This window comes from Microtus oregoni, unplaced genomic scaffold (genome assembly GCF_018167655.1).
Source record: "Microtus oregoni isolate MIOR12 unplaced genomic scaffold, Mior012 000023F_ref0000262, whole genome shotgun sequence".
Classification (NCBI taxonomy): Eukaryota; Metazoa; Chordata; class Mammalia; order Rodentia; family Cricetidae; genus Microtus; species Microtus oregoni.
Genome location: NW_024543082.1, coordinates 19,376,540 through 19,397,482, shown reverse-complemented (window position 1 = coordinate 19,397,482; position 20,943 = coordinate 19,376,540). Strand labels below are relative to the sequence as shown.

General features: G+C 41.2%; 1 protein-coding gene across 2 annotated transcripts in view; it reads left to right on the top strand.

Moving 5' to 3' along the window:
- The window catches only part of Cfap44 (cilia and flagella associated protein 44), a 79,555-nt gene that overhangs the window by 35,128 nt on the left and 23,484 nt on the right, over nucleotides 1-20,943 (top strand). For both annotated transcript variants that reach the window (XM_041673230.1, XM_041673231.1), the window contains 8 exons: nucleotides 1,208-1,478; nucleotides 2,691-2,746; nucleotides 2,916-3,078; nucleotides 4,602-4,732; nucleotides 6,302-6,498; nucleotides 8,992-9,166; nucleotides 15,081-15,258; nucleotides 17,932-18,438. In XM_041673230.1, the coding sequence (XP_041529164.1) occupies nucleotides 1,208-1,478; nucleotides 2,691-2,746; nucleotides 2,916-3,078; nucleotides 4,602-4,732; nucleotides 6,302-6,498; nucleotides 8,992-9,166; nucleotides 15,081-15,258; nucleotides 17,932-18,438 (1,678 nt within the window). The remainder of the gene's footprint in view (nucleotides 1-1,207; nucleotides 1,479-2,690; nucleotides 2,747-2,915; nucleotides 3,079-4,601; nucleotides 4,733-6,301; nucleotides 6,499-8,991; nucleotides 9,167-15,080; nucleotides 15,259-17,931; nucleotides 18,439-20,943) is intronic.

Sequence of the window (20,943 nt, the reverse complement as noted above, 5' to 3'; positions counted from 1 at the left end):
TTAGTTCCACTCTGGAGTCCTGGATCTCAGACTCGAGCATATGCATTTTGTGGTGCGCAGCTTAGTTCTTAACGTCATTGGTATTTAAAATTAAACATTATTTGGCGGGTGGTATGGCTCAGTGGGTAAAGGTACCAATGGCCAAGCTTGACGACCAGAGTTCAATCCCTGGGACCCATATTTGTAAAGAGAAAACCAACCCCCACTAGTTGTCCTCTTGAAGCATGGTTCATAAAAACTCAGGGTCAGAAACTGGGGTTCAACCTGAAGATCCAAAAAGCAAAACAGCCAGCCACTAGCTCTTACCTCAGCCTCAGTCTGGAATGGCCATCCCGCCTCCTGGAATTCCAGAATGAGACTGTGTTTGAGAGATGTTTTCTCCCGTTTTATAATCCTCTCTAGGGCTGGGATTAAAAGCTTGCATCGTCTGGTTTCTATGGCAACTAGTGTGGCTACTGGGATTAAAAGTGCAGATCATTGTGGCTACCAGGATTAAAGGTGTGTTTTACCATAACCTGGTCTGTAAGGCTGACCAGTGGGACTGTTTGACTCTCAGATCTTCAGGCAGTCTTTATTTATCAGAATACAATTGAAATGCCATTACATCCTCTGACCTTCACAACCTAACTAACTAAGTATGCTGTGTCCTGCCTGGCTTGGGTCTTAGAACCCTGGCAGGGGATGGTGAGGGAATGAAGAAAAGACAGACACATAGATACACATACAGTGAAGATGGGATCAGATGGGATTCTCTCAGGCTACCACTACCAAGTAAACTTGGGATGTCAACATGTTTACTGGGTCTAACACCGGGAGAGGGGACTCACCTTGGTAGGATCTCTATTGACCAGCAGGCTCTAGCTGTAAACACCTGGGGGAGGAAGCCACAGACCTAGTTTGTTCGTTTATTTATTTATTTGTATATTTTAAACACACCCATCAGCCCTTCATACATATTCATCCTCAAACCTCAAGCAAAGCTTTGCCATTCATCTTGAGCCTGGCCAGTGTGGATAAGGGCTTGGCCAATTTCCCTTGGGTTAATTGGCCTTGTAGTCCTCAACAAGCCACGTCCGTGTCTCAATATACATCACCTCAGAACGTCACTCATCCAGGGCTTCCTCTGCTCCCTACGAATAGGTAGAAAAAAAATAAAGGTAATTTTCCAGTTTATGAGAATAATCCTTTACTCTTTTCTGTCTCCTAGTTCTAACCAGACTATGATGTTCTGTGGAATGAGAAATGGAGCAATTCGAGTGTATGTCCTAAATGAGGGTGATACCTCCCTGACCAGTTTGCGGGATTACTGGCATTTCAATGTGCATGACAATAACTACGGATGTGTTAAAAGCATTGCTGCTAGTTTCGATGATCAGTACTTGGTAACTGCTGGGGCAGATGGTAATATCTTTGTCTTCAACGTTTATTCTCAATTTATAGCTGAGAAGATAGCCAAAGCCAAAGTGCCATCTCCCAGGGTATGTAAACAATTAGCCAATTAATTAATGAATAATAATAGCCAACATTAAAATAAAGTGATGATATAATGTTAAAGTCTTTAAGTATTGAGAATAATTTAGACACATTAACCTTTTAATATAATCTTCTTGACAATAATCCATAGTATCTGTAACCTATCCCTTATAATCTAGTTTTCTCACAGTATTATAATTTTGACTTTTTGTTGCTTCTGTATCAAAATTTAATGGCACTGAATTCTTATTATTATTAAAGTTACGCAGCTCCTTACTGCATCAGGTTTTCTTAAATGATCACTCTCTTAGACAATGTTTCTTTTTTTTTCTTCAAAATGGGCAATATTTTTCAGGTCTATATTTTCTTTTTCCATTATTTACTTCTTAATAACTTCCAATAGACTTCTAAAATTTTCAGCATTGCCTTCACCTTTCTTTAACATATTAATCAGAATTGTCCCGAAGCATATTTTTAAAACTTCCTTATTGATATCTCCTGTCATTCTGTTTCATTGCTCTGTCTTTTGATTTTTTTCAATCAAATTCTATCCTTCCAGCACACCGAGTTATTCTTTTATTGAGCCCTAGACATTTTATGTGAAAAACTCAAGGGTTACCTTGATTCTTGGCATGTTGCTCTTACCTCCCAAAGGTTTATCTTTGCTTCTAGAAAGCAGGCAGCAAGCCTAAGCCACTCTAGTCCAGTCAATAATAGATATGACTTGGAATCAGGCTTTGCTTCCCAAGAAGGAAATTGTGTTTTCCGTTTACTCACACACCTAGAACATAGCATCTCAGGATTTCTTTTTAAAAAATTTACGTTTATTCTTTGAAACCTTCATGCACTTCTATAATGTTCATATCCATTCATCACTGCCTCCCTGAAACCCCTCCATTGTCCCCTCCCTGTCTCCCTTTCCCATGTCATGTCCTTTTAAAATAAATATTGTTATTAATAACCCCCTAAGTTCATCTAGTGCTGCCCGTATCCACGTGGCTGTGGGGCCACCCACTGGGGACATGGGCAGCCTCCCATCAACCAAATCCACACAGGAGAGTCAGTCTCCATCCATCCATTACCAGGAGCTCCTCTGCCAAGGGGGAGGCCTTGGGGGCCCTTCCTCCAGCCATGATGGAATTTCAACTGACTTGGTCTTAGACAGTAAGTGATCTAACCACAATTGTTTCAAGCTGATGTTTTGCTTCTTCCTACAGTTTGGGATTGAGTCAGAGCCCATTCCAGAAGACATTGAAGATCCCAAAGCCTACAGGTATGGAACATTTGATAACTACTGATCAGACCTAGGATTTTACCAAAGTGACCCTTTGCAGAAGCTGACTGAGACAAATGTGTTTCCAAGTTATTGAATACTAATTGTCTCTTATGCCATTTCTCTAGCTGAAATGACTATTGTTTTACATTTTTTTTTTTGCTTTAAGTATTGAGAATGCCAGGAGGAAAAGAGAATATGATAAGTTAATGAAGGAAGTAGAAGAAATAAAAACCATGAAGAGAGAGCAAATCAAATCTTTGAGGAATGAATTTTGGAAACTGTTAGCAATGAATAAAGAATTACCGGTACACATGCAGTTTCAGCAGAAAGTGAGTCTAAATGATTGGCTTTTGTTTGAACATGTCATTTTGGGATTAGTACTACTGTTTTGTTAGCAACAATGAATGCAGAGAAATCACTTGTCAAAGTTAGCATCCATTGTCAATTTAGCACAGTTCCAAGTCATCTGAGTTCCAACTGAGGAATTTCCCAGAAGAGACTGGTCTGTGTAACATCTGTGGGACACTGTCTTGATGGAGATTTATGGATGCAAACTCAGTCCACCATGGTGGGCAGGGATAGTGATCCCTAAGCAGGTGATCTGAGGATATCTAAGAAAGCTGGCTGAGTGTGAGGTAGAGAGCCAGCAGTAACCAACATCCATCTGCCATTCCCGCTTTGCTTCCTGTTCGAGTGCCTGCCCTGACTTCCGTTATTAATGACCTATGACCTGGAAGTATGAGCTAAATCATCCTGTTCCTCCCCCAAGTTGCTTTGGTTGTGATGTTTGTCAAAGAGACAGAAAAAAAAATTAGGACATCATCCTTAGATCTTCTTTTACCTGTCCAGTAAATGTATTTTCACCACCTCAAGGGCTATAAAACTTAACACAGTTGGGATGGAAGCCAGTGAACCTATGCAGCACAAAAGTTGATTGCTGGACTTGGCTGCCTCTCTGATGTTCTTTTTCTGTATTCAGTAATGCGATAAAATAAAAACACTGGCTGGAACCTGGCTTCTCTGTTGGGAAGGTACATGTAGAGTTTGGTTCTATCATTTCATTTTTAATAATTCCTTTTCTCTAAGAGAAATATTGCCTGGGTTGAGGCACAAGGCTTCTAAAAGACAGCAGTATAGCTGTAGCTACAAGGGCAATCACAGAAGAGTTTAAGTCAATTTTTTATTCATTATTTCTTTCGTGACTTTTCTGTAAAACTCAATATACCTGTTAGTGATTGGGCTACGTTTTTATTTTTCAAAAGTTTTGTCTTCTATCTGTTAGTGTTCCCTTGCCTCATATATGTGCATCATGTACATGCTGAGTGTCTGTGGAGGCCAGAGAGGGTTTCAGTTCCCTACAACTGGAGTTACAGATGGTTGTGAGTCAAGATGTGGTTGCTGGGAACCAAACCCAGGTTCTCTGCAAGAGCAGCAAGTGCTCTTAACCACTGAGCAATCTCTCCAGACCCTTTATTTCATTTTCAGCTATTTCCTAAACAGAATTATTGTTAAGAGTCTAATCAAGGGGTTAAAGAGATATCTTAGTCTATATGAGAACCTGAGTTCAAGCCCCAACATTCTCATAAAAAACAGGCATGGTGGGGCATGCTTATAATGCCAGCACTTGGTATACAGAGACCGACATACCTGGGGCCTCATAAGCAAGCTCCAGGGCCCAGTGATTGACTGGCTCAGGAAATGCAGTGGATCGGATGACTTTTGTGGAACAGCACCTGGGTTCCTCAGACACACATAGGTATGTGTATGCGTGCGCGCGCGCACACACACACACACAATGCAATTTGAAAACAAAGTAAGAACCTTTTCAATGAACAAATCAACTTATCTGCAGGATTTCAATATTGATGCCACAATTCATGCTGAAATCAATAAGAAAACAATTCTCAAAATCCAGGAGGTGGAAAATGAATTAGCTTGGGAAAAACAGAAATATGAACTCGGCCTGAAGAAGCTCCAGAACAGGTACCTCTTTCCTGCGAGTTAAGATGTTTGAACGTGCACTTTTAGGGTTGTGCGTAGCGATGCCTGCGAGGTGCCCAGATGAACCATCTCAGGAAGTAGCCAGGGAGCGAGCCAACACCTCAAGCAGACCCCCTGGTGCTGCTGGGTCTTCCTGTGTTGTCAGCTCACTCCTAGGGATATGTTAGGAATTTGGGTGACAATTATATTTTTAAAATTTACATGACAATTTCATTACTACTTTGACAAATTATTTGTTTTATGCCCAATTAAACCATGCACATGCCAGTTCAGCTTCTCAGAAGACAGCATGCTTCTGTGCACCCAACCCCTGTGCAGCCACCTCCACACGCCAGTTCAGCTTCTCAGAAGAAACTGCTGTTTACTGAGATTTGATTCATAGACAGTTGAAGTGCACATATCTTAACTGAACAGCCTAATACTTTCTCTAACATGACACCATTACATAGATCTATGATTCCCACTAAGATAGAGAACATTTATATCACTCTAAGTCCCTCGTGGCTCCTTTCAGCTAATGCCTTTTCTCTGATAAGGAATCTTTATTATCATAGGTCAGTTTTATCTGTGAACTCCATATAAATGTAGTGCTAAGTATGATTTTTATTTGCATCTAGCTTCTCCCGTGCATTTATGTCCAAGATTATCCATAATGTAGCTGTCTTTCTTCTTCCTCTTCTCCTTCTTTTTCTTTATTTATTTTAGTTTTAAGTGTGTGTGTGTGTGTGTGTGTGTGTGTGTGTGTGTGTGTAGACCAGGAAAGGGCATTGGATCCCATACAGTTGGTAGTTAGGAGAGCTTGTGAGCTGCCTATCGTGGGTGCTCAGAGCTCAGCTCCAGTTCTCTACGGGAGTAACGAGCATTTTTTTAGCCACTAAGTCATCTCTCTGACCTCAGAATTCAGCCGTTCTGTTGGTAGGCATTTGAGAACTACCCTTATAGTCAGCCTTCCAAAGTCTGCTCACTTAACAGTGACTGTGTACAAACAAATCTCATTAGCACATGCGTATGAGCACACACACCATAGAACTTAAGAAAACAAAATGCGTTTTAAATATCTTATTGTAGTAAAATTTCTCATGTCTTTGGTAAGTAAATGTTAGTTTTTTCCCCTGCTTTTTAGCTTAGGAATTCCTTACTAGCACACAGATATTTACATTTGTATACAATTTATATATTCCTATTCAATTAATTCCGGCATGATACATAGAACTTGTTATCTAGAATGCAGTAGATAACAGATATTCAGTTTGTTGTGATCTGCTTTCCAGCAAGCTGGAACCTACCTATAATTTTTTATTTACCACATATTAGCAAAAAAATTGGTGTTGTATTTATTAATAATGGAATGTTTAGTACTTTCACTATAAGCATTTTTATTGCCCTTTGATCAAGTCCAGCCCAAATTTCATAGCACCCTAATGCCATAGGTATGGCTAAATTTTAAGCAGTGCATGAACATATTGGTGTAATATGTGATCATTGCAAAACGATCAAAATAGTAACTATTGCAAATACCCGTTCTATTTTTTTTTTTTTTGTGGTTTTCAGATTTCATGACCCACTGGAAAGCGACACTGTTGTGGTTTATGCCATCCAGAGTGACCACCAGATAGCGTCTTACAGACTGGTGAAGCCCTCTAAGTATTCCAAGTCAAAAAGACCAAGTCAGTCGGAGAGAAGAGCAAGCAAACTGGAGAGGTTTGAAAAGGAAGGTCCTACAAGGAAGGAGAGCCAAAGAGATACAGGTGGGCGTCCGGACGACATGAGGCTTTAAATCCACATTGCAAATATTTCAGATCTGACTTAACTTTTCATAGGAAGGGACTTTGACCCTGCTTTGGTAGCTAAAACTCAGTTTGTCTTCACTCTTCCTTGATTTGTAATGTTGCAAGTCGGGGTTCTGCGGCACCGCTAAGGCTTCTAGACTCCGCCCATACTCAGTACCTGTTTTCTTATTGGATGCACGCTGCAGAAGCCAACCCACCATGCCCGTGCTACTTTGACCGTGAACGAGAACGTGGGAAGCTACTCCTTTTTTGCTTCGGATACCCAAGTAGCCTCAACTGTGAACTTTCCCCAGAGGCTGTTTTCCCCCATATTCCTGGCTTTCACCCCCAAAAATGTAGAGCTAAAACACTGTATTTCAAACTGTTTTCCAAAAACATAGGTTTAAACAGAATGCAGGTGTGAAAATAGTATGTGCTTGGTCCCCATCCCCAATGCCGCCGGCGGCCTCCCTGCAGAAGTTAGGTGGTGTGCCAGGGAGGAAAATATAATGTTTATCTGTTTGAGACTGACGTAATTCACTTAACATAATCACCTCGATTTATATCCATGCTTTTTTAAACAGCACAATTTCATTCTTCTTTATAACTGGAAAAAATCAATTGTGTATTTTATAGCACATTTTGTTCTGATTACTGTTTGTCGAGACAGGATATTTTGTAGCTCGGGCTAGCCTCAAACTCACTCGTAGCTGAGTCTAGCCTTGGACACCTGTTCCTCCTGCCTCCCCCTCCCAAGGGCAGTGATTACAGACATGTGCCATCTCTCCTGGATTATTATTTATTTTAATGTATATCTAAATGTGTATCTATATGTGTGTTGAACATAAAGAGTAATTCTTTATTAGACACTTGTTCATTGACAAAGTCAATTGTTTTAAAATTATATAGTTTTCATTTTAAGTGCTTCTGACAAGTTTTTAACTTTTTCTTTTATTCTTGAGAATTCCATGCGTGAATATAATGAAATGTAATCTCTCACCCAACCATGTCTTAAAAAATCAACTACTAAGCCCATTTAGTTGTGCCCATATGTGTTTGTATCTGGGCTATCTATTAGAACACAAGAATCCTGCAATGGCTATGTTTTCCAAAAAACAAACAAACAAAAGAAATTTTTTCTTTTATTTTTAAATTAGCTTTTTAAAATTTCACTAAGTTATGCCACTTCACATTATATGTTAAATTAAGACTCACTTAATCCCGGCCCCAATGCGATATTCCAAACACCGGTCTTCAGTTTTCTCAATCTGCCAGTGGTCCATCTTTATTTTTACCATTCTGTAAGTAGTTGGTATTGGTTTTATTTTGCCAATTTTTATTATATTCAACCATGAAATTTACTTAGTTGACATTTGATCTCTTTTAAAATTAAAATCAGATGATTATCTTGTTATACTTGTTTGTATTTTTAAATTTCTTTGATTTTTGAGATTATAATTTAATTATATCATTTCTCCCTTTCTTTTCCCCCTCTCAAAACCTTCTCACATACCCCTCCGGGTTCACTTTCAAACTCATGGCCTCTTTTTTCATTAATTGTTACATACATGTATGTATGTATGTATGTATGTACATATGTGTATGTGTTCATATATACTCACAAGTGCAACCTGCTCAGTCTGTATGATGTTACTTGTGTGTGTGTTTCCAGGGCTGACTGTGGTACTGGATGACTGATTGGTGTGCTCTTCTGAGGGGCAGACTATTTCTCCTGCTCTCAGCATTCCTTAGTGGCCTGTAGCTCTTCTTGCAGGCTTGAAGGCTTGTGGTTTGTCTCCATTCTCTTAGCCTGTCTATTGTCCGTGTTCAGCGTGCTTAGGCAGTGATGGTGGGGAGACTTCACGGGTGTAGCTTCTGTCATTCGTCGGAGAAACAGTCATAGCATACTCCCTGATCCTCTGGCTCTCACAGTCTCCTCCCCCCCCCCCTTGGGAGTTATACAGTTATTTTGCCAACTTTTAAAATGAAATTGCTTAAGAGCATATTTGTGACTTTGATCTCCATTCTGATTTTTCACAGTAGAAATAGTAGACAACTTAATCATTGCTCAACTTACGTTTTCAAACTCTGGAGTGGTGTGGAAGTATACCCACCCAGCCAATCTATTTTCCTCGCTCAGTACAGTAGTTCAAAAGTCGTATGAGATATTCCACATCTTCCTGCAGAATAGGCTTTGACTGTCATGTAAGCTGGGTATTCCAAGCATGGTAAGATATGACATGCTATGAGCTAGATTATAATAAATGTCTTTCCATATCTGCCATTTTCATTTTACAGGGGTTTTATCAGGATATGGCCCTGAATCAAAGGCCAAGGAGCATCTGTGCTAGGGGGTTGAATTCACGCTTAGTGGCTTCCATATTTTCTCTTGATCTTTTTTTTTGTGCATAAGTCAATTATTTGAGTTATTTTTCTGTCTCAGAAGTATTGAAAAAGTGATTCTTTATACAGGTGGAACTGTCAGCCTACAAGAAGAATCAATAATAGAAAAAGGGAAGAAATTTCGGCCTAGAACCCTAAGTGAAATTATGGTAGGAAATCAAGTCGAGAAAACAAGGAAACTTATACAAAAAGCCGAATGGGCCCAACTCAAGATTCTGCAGCGCAAAAAGGAGTGGGATGAACTGTGAGTTATGTTTAACCTATACTCTTACGCTTCTAATATATGATCCACGAGTGTAACTTTATAAATTTTATCTTTGTTGATACGGTTGCTACTTACATGAAGAAGTTAAGAAACACAAACCGATGGAGTGTGAAGGAGCAGTGGGCATCCCTCTGAATGGTCATGTGTTTCGTTGTTACGCCTGTAACCTTTAGTTCCTGCTTCAGAGAGTCTTTTGTGTTAATGTGGTCAGAAGGTCTTTTAAGGATTAATGAATTCTTTTCTGTCACGGTATCATAGAGACTGTGGTGTCGGTCGTACCCAGGCATCAGATTGGCTGGTCACATGACTGTCTTAGTTTTCATCTCTTGAGGGACTTCGTCTATGCTCTATAATGGGTACCCTCCTTTCATTAGACTATAATGCACAGGAACGCTCTACACTTACTTCTCCAGTGCCTTCCCTCTTTGGTGTTTTGATTGTAGCCACCCTGAAGACTGTGAAATGAGCATCCTGCTAGGGTGTGGATTTATATTATGCCAGTGGCAAAAGTGAGCTTTGTTGTGGTTGTTGTTGTTGTTTGGGACTTTCTAATAGCTCTAGTTGTCTTGGAACTACTATGTAGTCCAGGCTGACCTCAAATTCACAGAGATCTGCCTGCCTCTGCCTCCTGAGCGTTGGGGTTAAAGGTGTGAACCTCTACATCCAGTGACTTCTTAGCTTTTTTAAAACTTGTCTATTGGTCATTTGTGTGTCTTCTGAGGAGAAGCGTGTCTTCAACTTTTTGCCCATTTTTGAACTGGTTTATCCAATGGGTTTTACTATCACAGCAAGTTAAGTCCAACTGCATATGAAAACACTAGTTTTGAGTTTTACTTATTTAGGTGTGTATTTCTGTGAGTGTATGTGCATGTATGTTTGTAGTTCACATGCCTGCGTGCTTGTGGAGGCTAGAAGAGGGTGTTGGATCCCTTGCAGCTAGAGTCACAGGCATGTGTGGGACACCTGCCTCGTCACATGGGTGCTGGGATGTGAACCCTTCCACTTGTGATTGTGGCAGCAGACACTCACAATCGTCCCTCCAGCCACCCAGATTTACTCTTAAATTCCTCCACAGTTTGTTATTATTGTCACCATTTAAATCTACTTGAGAAGTATGTGTCTTTAACGTTTTGAGTTAGTTATTTTTGAGAGTCACCTTTAAGTCTTACAATGAAATTATTTATTCCTCATCATTATAGTAATACTAATACATACATTCTATAATACTAAAATCCATATATATATATATATATATATATATATATATATATTTACCATTCATTCCAAGTGTGTCCAATACTTCTTTGTGCCGTCGGGTTTCTTTTCATTCTTCTTTCATTTCAATTTGAAACACTCTGTTTGGCATTTTTTATACAATATGTTACTGTAGTGAGGGATTCCCTGAGCTTTTGTTTTCTCTCTCTCTCTCTCTCTCTCTCTCTCTCTCTCTCTCTCCCCCCTCTCTCTTTCTCTCTCCTCTCTCATTCTGAAGTCCAAAGCTGGCAAGAGAGGTACCAATTCTTTAGTAGGCTCTGGAGGACACAGCTCACCCCCCTCCTCACCCCAGGAGATCCCGGGAGCTGGAATCTTTCAACTGCTGAGTATGTGCTAGGCAAAGGGAAGAACGTCTCCTTCCACGGCCTGAGTTGCCATCGTCACTCTATGGCAGCTCTGGTTGTTCAGTCTGGCACCATCAAAGCTTTAGGGCTCAGATGAAGCAGTCCTCTGCAGAGGCCCTCCGCAAAGCTGTGAACTCCAGGTGCAGACTAAACGCCTTCCTGCCCTGGAAAGAGCTGAAAGCTGGGCCCTCACTCGTGGGCCTGGAGACTGACTGTCTGGTGAGGTGTCCCTCCATCCCTCCATCGCTTTCTCCTCTTCACTGACACTAGTTTCACATTTGCCTGCAGTGTAGGGGCCTTTGATTATCTGAAGGGTTTCTCACAGAGGGAAGCTGAGTTATTGCTACACTATGTTGTCTAAAAATATGAAACTAGACATTCTTATATATTTCCAATATTAGGGAAAATCACTTTCTCCTTTCATAATTTTAAGTGCAATTTTTCATTAATTTGAATAAATTCTTTTTTATTCCTAGCTTTTTCATTCATTCGTTTGTTCTTAAGATGTTGTTTTATTCTATGACCCAGGCTGGTCTTGAATTTATACAGCCCTATTATCTCAGGGTTGGGATTACAGGCTAGGGCCAGCATGCCTGGCTTATTCTTAGCTTTAAAACCAAGAATGGGTATTGAATTTTATAAAATGTCATTTTTACAAATACTCTTTATACATTCATTTATTTGCTGCATGGGGACATGGCACAGTGCACACGTGGAGGTCAGGGGGCAACTTGCAGGGGTTTCTTATCTACTGCCACGTGGGACTGAACTCGGGCTGTTGGTCACGGTGACAAGCACCTTTACCTACTTAGGCATCCCTCTGGTCTAGTTTTAAAACGCCTTTTTTTTAAAAAAGTAGGAAAAATTTTCTTGTGTGACAATTAAAATACCATAATAATTCTATTGTCAGTCAAAATGATTTTATATGTATATTGAGATAATCACATCCATTTTTATTTATTAATATTTGGATTGAGTTGATTGATTTCTAATGTTAAATTAAAACAGACTTCTTAACTGAAGCCTCCAATCCAGTATATTATGCCATAAAATATACTTGGTTTGATTTGCTAGTAATTTTGAGAACTTTTATGTCTGTGTTACTGAAAGTTTTGACGTGTGTGTGTGTGTGTGTGTGTGTGTGTGTGTTTCTGTGTGATGTCTTTCCTGGGTTACTATTAAAGGAGTATGGATTTTGCAGAAGCAGTTGAGAGGCGTTTGCTCCTACTCTGCTTTCTGAAGGTGCTTGGATAGGCTTGCCATTGCGTCTCTTCTATGCGTACATTTGATAGAAGTCACGAGTAAACCACCTAGTTTTGCAGTGTTCCTGGAAGATGGCTTCAAATACAAGTTCAAATTATTTATTGTGATGGTGCTTTTCAGATTTTTAAATTTCTTTTTGGGTCAATTTCTGCAATCTGTGTCTTCCAAGGCGTTCATGCATTTCACCTAGATCGTCCCTACGGGGCAGCTTCTTTGGTAGCTGTTTCAGTCACTTGCCTTTAGTTCATGAGAATTTAGTTTAGATGCTAATTTAGTTTTTTTTGACCATTCTAGGTTATCATTTATTAGTCTTATTAATGCTTTTAAAAAGCTAACTTTTGCTCATAGATATTAAAATAATTGCCCCTTCCTGTGTGGCTGATTTTAAACCAGATTTCTGTCCTTGTTTTTAGCATTAATTGGATTTTTTCTTTTTTCTTACAATGTAAAGCAAGTGTGTTAGCTTTGACTTCATAGCTTTCTCCTTTCCTAGCATAAACCTGTAATGTATAAATCCCCTTCTAAGCATGATCTTAACCGTGTCTCATAAGCTTTCATATATGCTCATTGTCCTTCACTGTAAAATGTTTCTATGATGCTTTGAGATTTCTTCCGTTATTTCTGATTCATTTTGATAACCGCTGCTTGGTTTTCTAAGGATTGAGATTTCAAAAATTAGATTTTGGATTAGATTTCTTATTTAACTCCTTGAGAGTAATTGTGTTAAATCTATTGAAAAGTACGCTGTGGAGCTTCGTTCTGTCTGAAAGTTCAGGTGTGCTTGGTAAATAGTGTGATCGCACCGTCGGGTACAGTGTGCTTGGTAAATAGTGTGATTGCACTGTCGGGTACAGCACTCTGTGCTTGGTAAATAGTGTGATTGCACTGTCGGGTACAGTGTGCCTGGTAAATAGTGTGATTGCACTGTCGGGTACAGTGTGCTTGGTAAATAGTGTGATTGCACTGTCGGGTACAGTGTGCTTGGTAAATAGTGTGATTGCACCGTCGGGTACAGTGTGCTTGGTAAATAGTGTGATTGCACCGTCGGGTACAGTGTGCTTGGTAAATAGTGTGATCGCACTGTCGGGTACAGCCTTCTGTGAGGGCCGGCTAGGGCAAGAGCAGCGACAATGTTATTCAGGTCTTCTAGAACAGGGCTGCTCCTAACTGTGCCCCATATCCATTAAAGTCTTTCAGCTACCAAGAAAACTTACTTCTAGCTCTGTGTGAACGTCAGCAGTGTTTGTATGCTTCCAATGATCTGTTCTTTGCCAAGCTCTGCCCTGTTTCCCATTACACATGTATTGATTAGTAGCCATCCACAAAGTCACGTGTCTCCATGAGAACCCACCCTCAAGACTGAAGAGAGCCCCATAGATCTCTGACAGTGTTATTTCATATAGTTCTATATTCTTTCCCCCAAGGACCTAGCTACCTTGGTTCCTCTGTCTGCTTGACTAGTGAGCTCACTGAGTTATATTTGGGTCAGTAGGATTCTGATCCTACCTTACACTGTAATTTAGTGATTTCTGCTGTGCCAAAAGTCAGGCAGAATTATTTCCGCTAGAATTACTTGGTTTTATTTCTCTGAGAAATTGGTTTCGTATTACCTAAATTCTGCGTCTCTTGATGATGTTTATATGTCTGAATCTGTTTCATATTTTTTGGTTTAAATTTCTAGTTGCTTACATCATAAGGATGGCTATAGGCCATGTTTTCCCCTTCTCTTCCCCCCTTTCTTCTTTTTTGTTCATTGTGACCATTCCTTGCTTTAAAAACAGTAGTATTTTTTATGCAGATATACATAAATAAATGATTGTTGTTGAACACACATACTGAATGGACTAACACGGTGTGAATGGATTAACACGGTGTGAATGGACTAACATGATGTGAATGAACTAACATGGTGTGAATGGACTAACACACTGTGAATAGACTAACACGGTGTGAATGGAATAACACAGTGTGAGTGGACTAACACGGTGTGAATGGACTAACATGGTGTGAATGGACTAACATGGTGTGAATGGACTAACACAGTGTGAGTGGACTAACACAGTGTGAGTGGACTAACACACTGTGAATAGACTAACACGGTGTGAATGGAATAACACAGTGTGAGTGGACTAACACGGTGTGAATGGACTAACATGGTGTGAATGGACTAACATGGTGTGAATGGACTAACATGGTGTGAATGGACTAACACACTGTGAATAGACTAACACGGTGTGAATGGACTAACACACTGTGAGTGGACTAACACACTGTGAATAGACTAACACGGTGTGAATGGACTAATGTGGTGTGAATGGACTAACACTGTGTGAATAAAGTAACACAATGTGTTAGTCCACACTATGCGTTCCCAAAGGACTTTTCTCTTCAAGGAAAATGCTGACTGCAGACTAAGAATACACACCCATACTGGCTGGCATACTTCACTTTCAAAAATTGTGGGGGAATGTTGAAAAGTCCAAGTTAAATACCACGCAAGGGATACCCGATATCTTAGAACTCCCTAAACCAGGAGTTCAGTTTCTTTAGAGAACAGTTCTTCATTTTTGGTTGGTATGAAAGCTCCACTGATTTGTGTGGAGATGGGAAATCCATGATGCAGCAATTTACAGCGCATTAATGAATTTTACCAAATACGTCTAGTATTCCATTTCATTCTCTGCTCCCTGGAGACTCTGCCGAGAAAATAATGTTCAAAAAAATTTGGTGCCTCCTCCAGAGGAGCATACACTCCAGAAGGAGGCATTCTGGACTATAGATTTTTCTAGTCTTATTTATTTGTGAATATAATTTCATTTTTCTGCATTCCCATATATGTATCAATGTAACTGGTTTGCTAATAGTTTTCCATCCTATTTTCAGCTTCCCTAATGGTTTGTCATTGCTTTTTGTGCCTCTCTACAGTTGTTTCCTTGGAGTTCTGGAAGCAGCGAGTACACATTTAGAGTTCCCTGTTACATTTATGTCTAAGTTATCTATTTTTCTGATAGTTACAAGAGCAAACCTGACGATGACTATGAAGATCCCAAAGATGTTCAAGCCATCAGAGAAGCACAGATATTCATGGGGGATTTCAATCTGAAGACAGCCTCGGACTACAAGATCCCTGAACACATGAGGATAAATGCTGCCAAGAAGGAGGAGGAACTGGGGCACCTTGACACAATGGTACTTAACCCACAGATGATGGTTGTGATGCCTGGTGATGTCATGATGAGGAAAAGCACCCTGGTGTTAACTAGAGTCTGCTCAGCCCCCATGTAGGTGCTGGGAACTAAACCTGGACCCTCTAGTGATCCATCTTTTCAGCCTTTTGACCACATTTTTTTTCCAAGACAGAGTTTCTCTGTACAATAGTCTTGGTTGTCCTGGAAGTCATTCTATTGACCAGGCTGGCCTTGAACTTACAGAGATGAAACAAACCACCACTCAGCCACATTTTTATTCTACGTTCATTTTAAGTGGCTTAACTAGCTATTGCCTATATTTTTCATATCTCATAATCTATATTTTATTCCACTGTAACTTATTAGTCATCCAAGCCAGAATTAATACTTTTTTCCTTCCTTCCTTCCTTCCTTCCTTCCTTCCTTTCTTCTTTCCTTCCTTCCCTTTTCTTTCCTTTCCTTTCCTTTCCTCTCTATTTTTTTGCAGTGTTGGGAATCAAACTCAGGGTCTCATGTATGCCAGGCAACAACTTTAACCGAGGCCACTTGGCCTGAAATTCAGTCTCCATAGAGATAGGTAGCTATGGCATCAAGAATAAACTTAGCTGTATCAAACTGAAATACACTGCATGAAGGCAGCAGCAAACAGCATTGTTCTGCTCCTCAGGATGATGGAGACAATTTCTGCACTGCTGGGATTTACTAGCTATGTGGACCTTGCTTGTCATAGAAATCTCCTAATTCTGAATTACCTCATCTGTGAAAGGGTATTAATATCAAGTAAGACAATATGATAATAACCTTATACACATAATGGAATGCTCAGAATCAATGAGTAATTATTGTCATGGTTAATTTAAGAATATTGAAATATTAGACGCTTTTATCACACATCCTGCATCCCTTCAGCTGGTGTATAAGTTTTGATTTTCAAGTTGATGAGACCTGGAATCAGCAGGAGGCCTAGGCACTTACTTGGTCTAGCTTCTCAGTACCTGTGTGGGGGATTATTTCGATGAGGTTCGCCTCAGGCCATGCCTGTGATCATCTTGATTAACTGAGGTGAGAAAACCCATCCTAAGCCTAGGTGGCACCATTCCCTAGGCTTCAGTTCCTAGCCAACTCTAGCTGACTGATCTCCAGTTTTCATTGTTTCTCCCTTCCTGACTGTGGATACAGCATGACCAACTACCCTAAGTTCCTGCTATCAAGACTTCTCAGCTATGAAACAATGCCAGTCTTGAAACAATGCACACCTCTTTTCTCTTAAATTGACAGCTTATTTCATCCTAACAGCAACAACAGTTAGTTACTAATAAAGTTTCAATTTGTTTGTTATTTGTAGAACCAGAAGGAAAGAGGGATTGTCTTACTTTCATTTCTGTTGCAACTTGGGTGCCAAAGGGTTTATTTATTTCAGCCCATAATTCCAGGCTATAGTCCATCTTAGCAGGGAAGTCAAGGCAGTGTGGATTTAAAACAGCCAATCACAGCATGACAGCAGTTGAGAGCAACTCAGCTCATCTGCTCCACTCTCTTGCTTTTGAAGACCCCCAAACCAAAAGATGGTGCAACCCACAGCAGGCTGGTTCTTCTCACATCAATGAACACAAGCAAGACAACTCCCCACAAACGTGCTCACAGGCCAACCCGATCTAGACAATCCAGCACCAGGGACCCTTTCCAGATGATTCTGGATTGTATCTAGTTGACAATTAAGACTATCTCAGGGCTCCCCAAAGAAATGGGCTGTGTAGCCATAAGAGGGGTGAGATTCCTTCATGTATGTTTAATCCTCAGTCTTCTAGGCACTTCATAGGTGATTCCACACATAGCCAATGCTGAATTTTCATTTTAAGTCTCAATTCTTTAAAGACTTATTCTCAAGTAGATAAACACCGTGATCTTGAGTTAATAATATGTAGGTTCTTCATAGTAAATATGTAGGTAAGTTTTATAAGATTACCTGACAAAGTGCTTTTGGTATTTTATTAAAAAAAAACAAACAAACCACTACATTTCATGCAAAGTAATGCTCAGTCTGGTTAGCGGCCTCAGGGGTTGCTGGGCTCTTAGGTGCCGGGAGTCACTTTCAGGACAGAGGTAGTAATGAACAAGCCATGGATGGATGTAGTGTAAGTATGCTTTGGCTCAGATCTATGGAGAGAGAGCTACAGAAGGCTCTCTTGGTATGCTGTGACACTGATGTTTAGGATGATGACCACGAAGGAGTCAAAACTCAGAATAAAAACAGGATGACGTAGAGTTAGATCCTAGGTGGGCAGCCGTGGTGAATCTAAATCAACAAGATCCCAGTTTCCCGCTAGGAAAGGCAGTTAGTTAATGTCCTTCCTCTACCATAGCACAGTGTCCAGCTCAGCACAAGGCTTCCTGAGAGTCTTCCAGGAAGAGGGGAAGGACAGGAAACGCAACCTTGCAAACAAGCAGAAGGGGGCAAATGGAAGAAAGTGAAAGGAATCCAGAGGTCACATCCGGACTGGCCTCCAGTCTTAATGGGCGACACCTGAAACCTAGTGGGCAACTCAATGGAGCACTGAGCAGAGGTGCTCACCATTCCCTAGGCCCACCAGCCCACAGATAAAGGGTAAACGGCACCCAGACTGCACTCTGTGAGGCGGCTGTGATGTTGTGTCCTTTCTCTCCCTCGTTTCAGGCCCACGGAAAGAAGAGGTACATGAACAAGTGCATTCTTTCCCTCCGAGATCTTAAGTTGGCTGTCATTGAGGAAATCCAGTGCCTGGTACAAGAACTGAAGAACATTCAGTCGTCCATCCCCACATCCAAGCACTTACCCATTCCTCAGATCCCGCAGATATATCCAGAAGAAGTCCCAGAAAGGAGATTTCAATACGACGAGGAAACACTCTTGAGATTTAAGAGAAAGCAAAAGAAGCGCCAAGATGAGGCGACCGATAGCAAACAGACAGGATCTGGGAGCACAGGCTCAGGAGGGCTAGGGTTCCTCAAGCTGTCCTCGGGAAAGGAAGGCGATCTTACAACACGAGACTCCCTGTCTAGGTCATCCAAGGCTTCGGCGCTCATCACGGAGCTTCCAAAGTCATCCGAGTTTGAAAAGGCAGAGCCAAGTGAGGTGGAGCTGGAGATTATGAAGAGAGATGAGGTCAAACACTTGTACATGCAGCAATATTTGTGCAACAGGGTAAGAGGTGGAGCCGCCCCTCTACTTAAAACCGACCGCATGAATAGTGGGAGAATTCGGTCTGGTTTATGATTGATTGGTTGATTTTAAATTTCTCTACATTTTAACCTTTCACCGGTGCTGACGGGTGCATTATTCGCCGATGGCTTGGTTTTCTACCATCGTTAGTCCCCCGACAAATCACTGTGCTCTCTGTAGAACGTTGGACTTCGTATCTTTTTCCTACAGGTCAACACATTAGAAGACACTTGCAACTAAGTGTAAAGGGAGCTGGAGGACCAGCCTTGAGAAGATAAATAGAAGGCACTTAAAGGGGAAACCCTCTCCTTTTCACACCATCCTCTCTCTGTCTGTCTCTGCCTGCCTGGCTGCCTACCTCTCTGTTTCTTTTTCCCTGCCCCCTCTGTACCTCCCCCTGCTTGCTGGTCTCATTTTATAGCTCAGGTTAGCCTAAAACTCACTATGTAGCCCAAAACTGGCCTCCAAGTTATGGCTCATCTTCCTGCCTCAGCCCCTCAAGTGCCGGGGATTACAGATGTGCACCTATAACCACACCCCCTTTCTTTAATGCATGCTTTGCTACAGGAGGTGGGAGTATTGACAAGGTTCAAAACTGTTATTAAAATGACAGGTGCTGTTATTTCCAAGAAAACCAGAACTGGGCTTGGACCGGAAGTGTGTGGGACACAGTTGAACTATGGAAGGAAGAGACCCTTTCTTGGATAGATAGTGCCCTACTACCAGACTTGTAGAAGGAGTCCCTTCCTCAACAGTTTTCAGCTCCACCCTGCAGTAGTGCTCCCTGCTGCTTCCCAGCCTTCTTCTTCATCACCATTTCTAATCTGTCCAGGCCTATGCTCCCACTATCCATCCCTGCCCCTCAGGCTCTCTTGACACCATTTCACAGCAGAGCCTTTTCCTTTACCGTTCCGTGTAATTGTAGTAACTGCCTTTCAGACTGGGCCGACACGCAAAGCGCGGATTAGTCCACACCCTCGCCATCATCTTCCACACACTCCCCGGCCGCGTTTGTGAACTCCATTGCACCTGCAGTCAGCGCTTTATAGCTTGCCCTTGTCTTTCCTGACGCTTCACACGTGTTGTTTGTCTTACAACGCAGATGAAGTAGTTCTTCAGACAAAGGCCACCTCTCCTGTTCTGCTTGGGATGCCTAGACACAAGGCACGCCAGACATATAGTAGTACATGCTCGTTCACGAGCTTTGCTATAATCGCATTAATTTATTGATTTTAACAACTGAACAAATGTTTGTTGGCCATACCACATGCAGAGACACAGCAGCTGCGTAGTGAGAACACAGCAATGCTCAAGAAAAACACTTTCTATTGTCATAAAACTTGCACACTATCAGTTGTGAGAATAACAGAATAGATTAACCCTTACAGACTCAGAGACCTATGTGGTCCAGCTTCAGTAATTTTTTTTTTAAAGAAAATGTCCTCCTGCCTCCAGAGAAATTAGGAAGAATTCAGCTTTATTTAATAAGCATAAAGGAAAGCCCTAATGTGTATTCTACAGCCACACTTACTTAAGAGCTTGATTTATTTCTTTTCTTTGGGTTAGTTTCTGTATTTTAACATTCTAAAATTTCCTAGCAACTTTACTCCCACAGATCCACAGGCCTCTTCCTGCCCATTATCTTCTAGCAGGGGACTTTAGGTACATTAAGTTTTTGACAGTCAAGATGCCCTGTAACGTACAACCCAACCAATAACACTCGGTGGTTTTCCCCTTCCCACTGTGTGAGTTCCCTCAGGGGTACCACTAACTCTGAGTTGCCTATGGAGAGCTGCACCCGAACAGAGCGCACATGATGACATACAGTCACCTTGGCCAGAGTAGAGTGAGGCTCAGATCAGGAACTGGAACTTAGATTTCTAGCTTACCTCTGTAATGAGGTAGGCTTGATTGCAGGGAAATCACCTTTATCCTCATTTCTTCACTTGGAGAACATGATAACTGAACAGCTCTTTGCGACTCCATGATTGTATTTACCGATGTAACAGTGTTTATCATTCTGTTTTTTTAACTTTTCTTCTTCTTTCATCCATTACCATCCTAACTGCAGTTTCCCCTCCCTCCACTCCAATCAGCACCCCTACCTCTCCCTCTCCAAGATCAACTCCTCCTCTGTTTCCTTAAAAAAAAATTAAATAGATTAAATAAAAGAAGGCCTCCCAAGGATGTCCACCGAACATGGCCTAAAAAAATACACTAAGTCTGGGCACAAACCCCGTATCATGGCTAGATGTGGTAACACAATAGGAGGAAAATGATCCCAAGCACGGCCCAAAGCGTCAGAGACAATCCTTGTCCCCACTGTTAGGAGTCCCACAAGAACACTAAGCTACATGGTCATAAGATGTATGCAGAGGACCTAGCTCAGGCCCATACACCATCCATGTTTGTCATGACCTGTGAATTTCTGTGAGCTCCTATGAGCCCTGCTTAGTTGATTCTGTGGGCTGTGTTCTCAACCCTTCT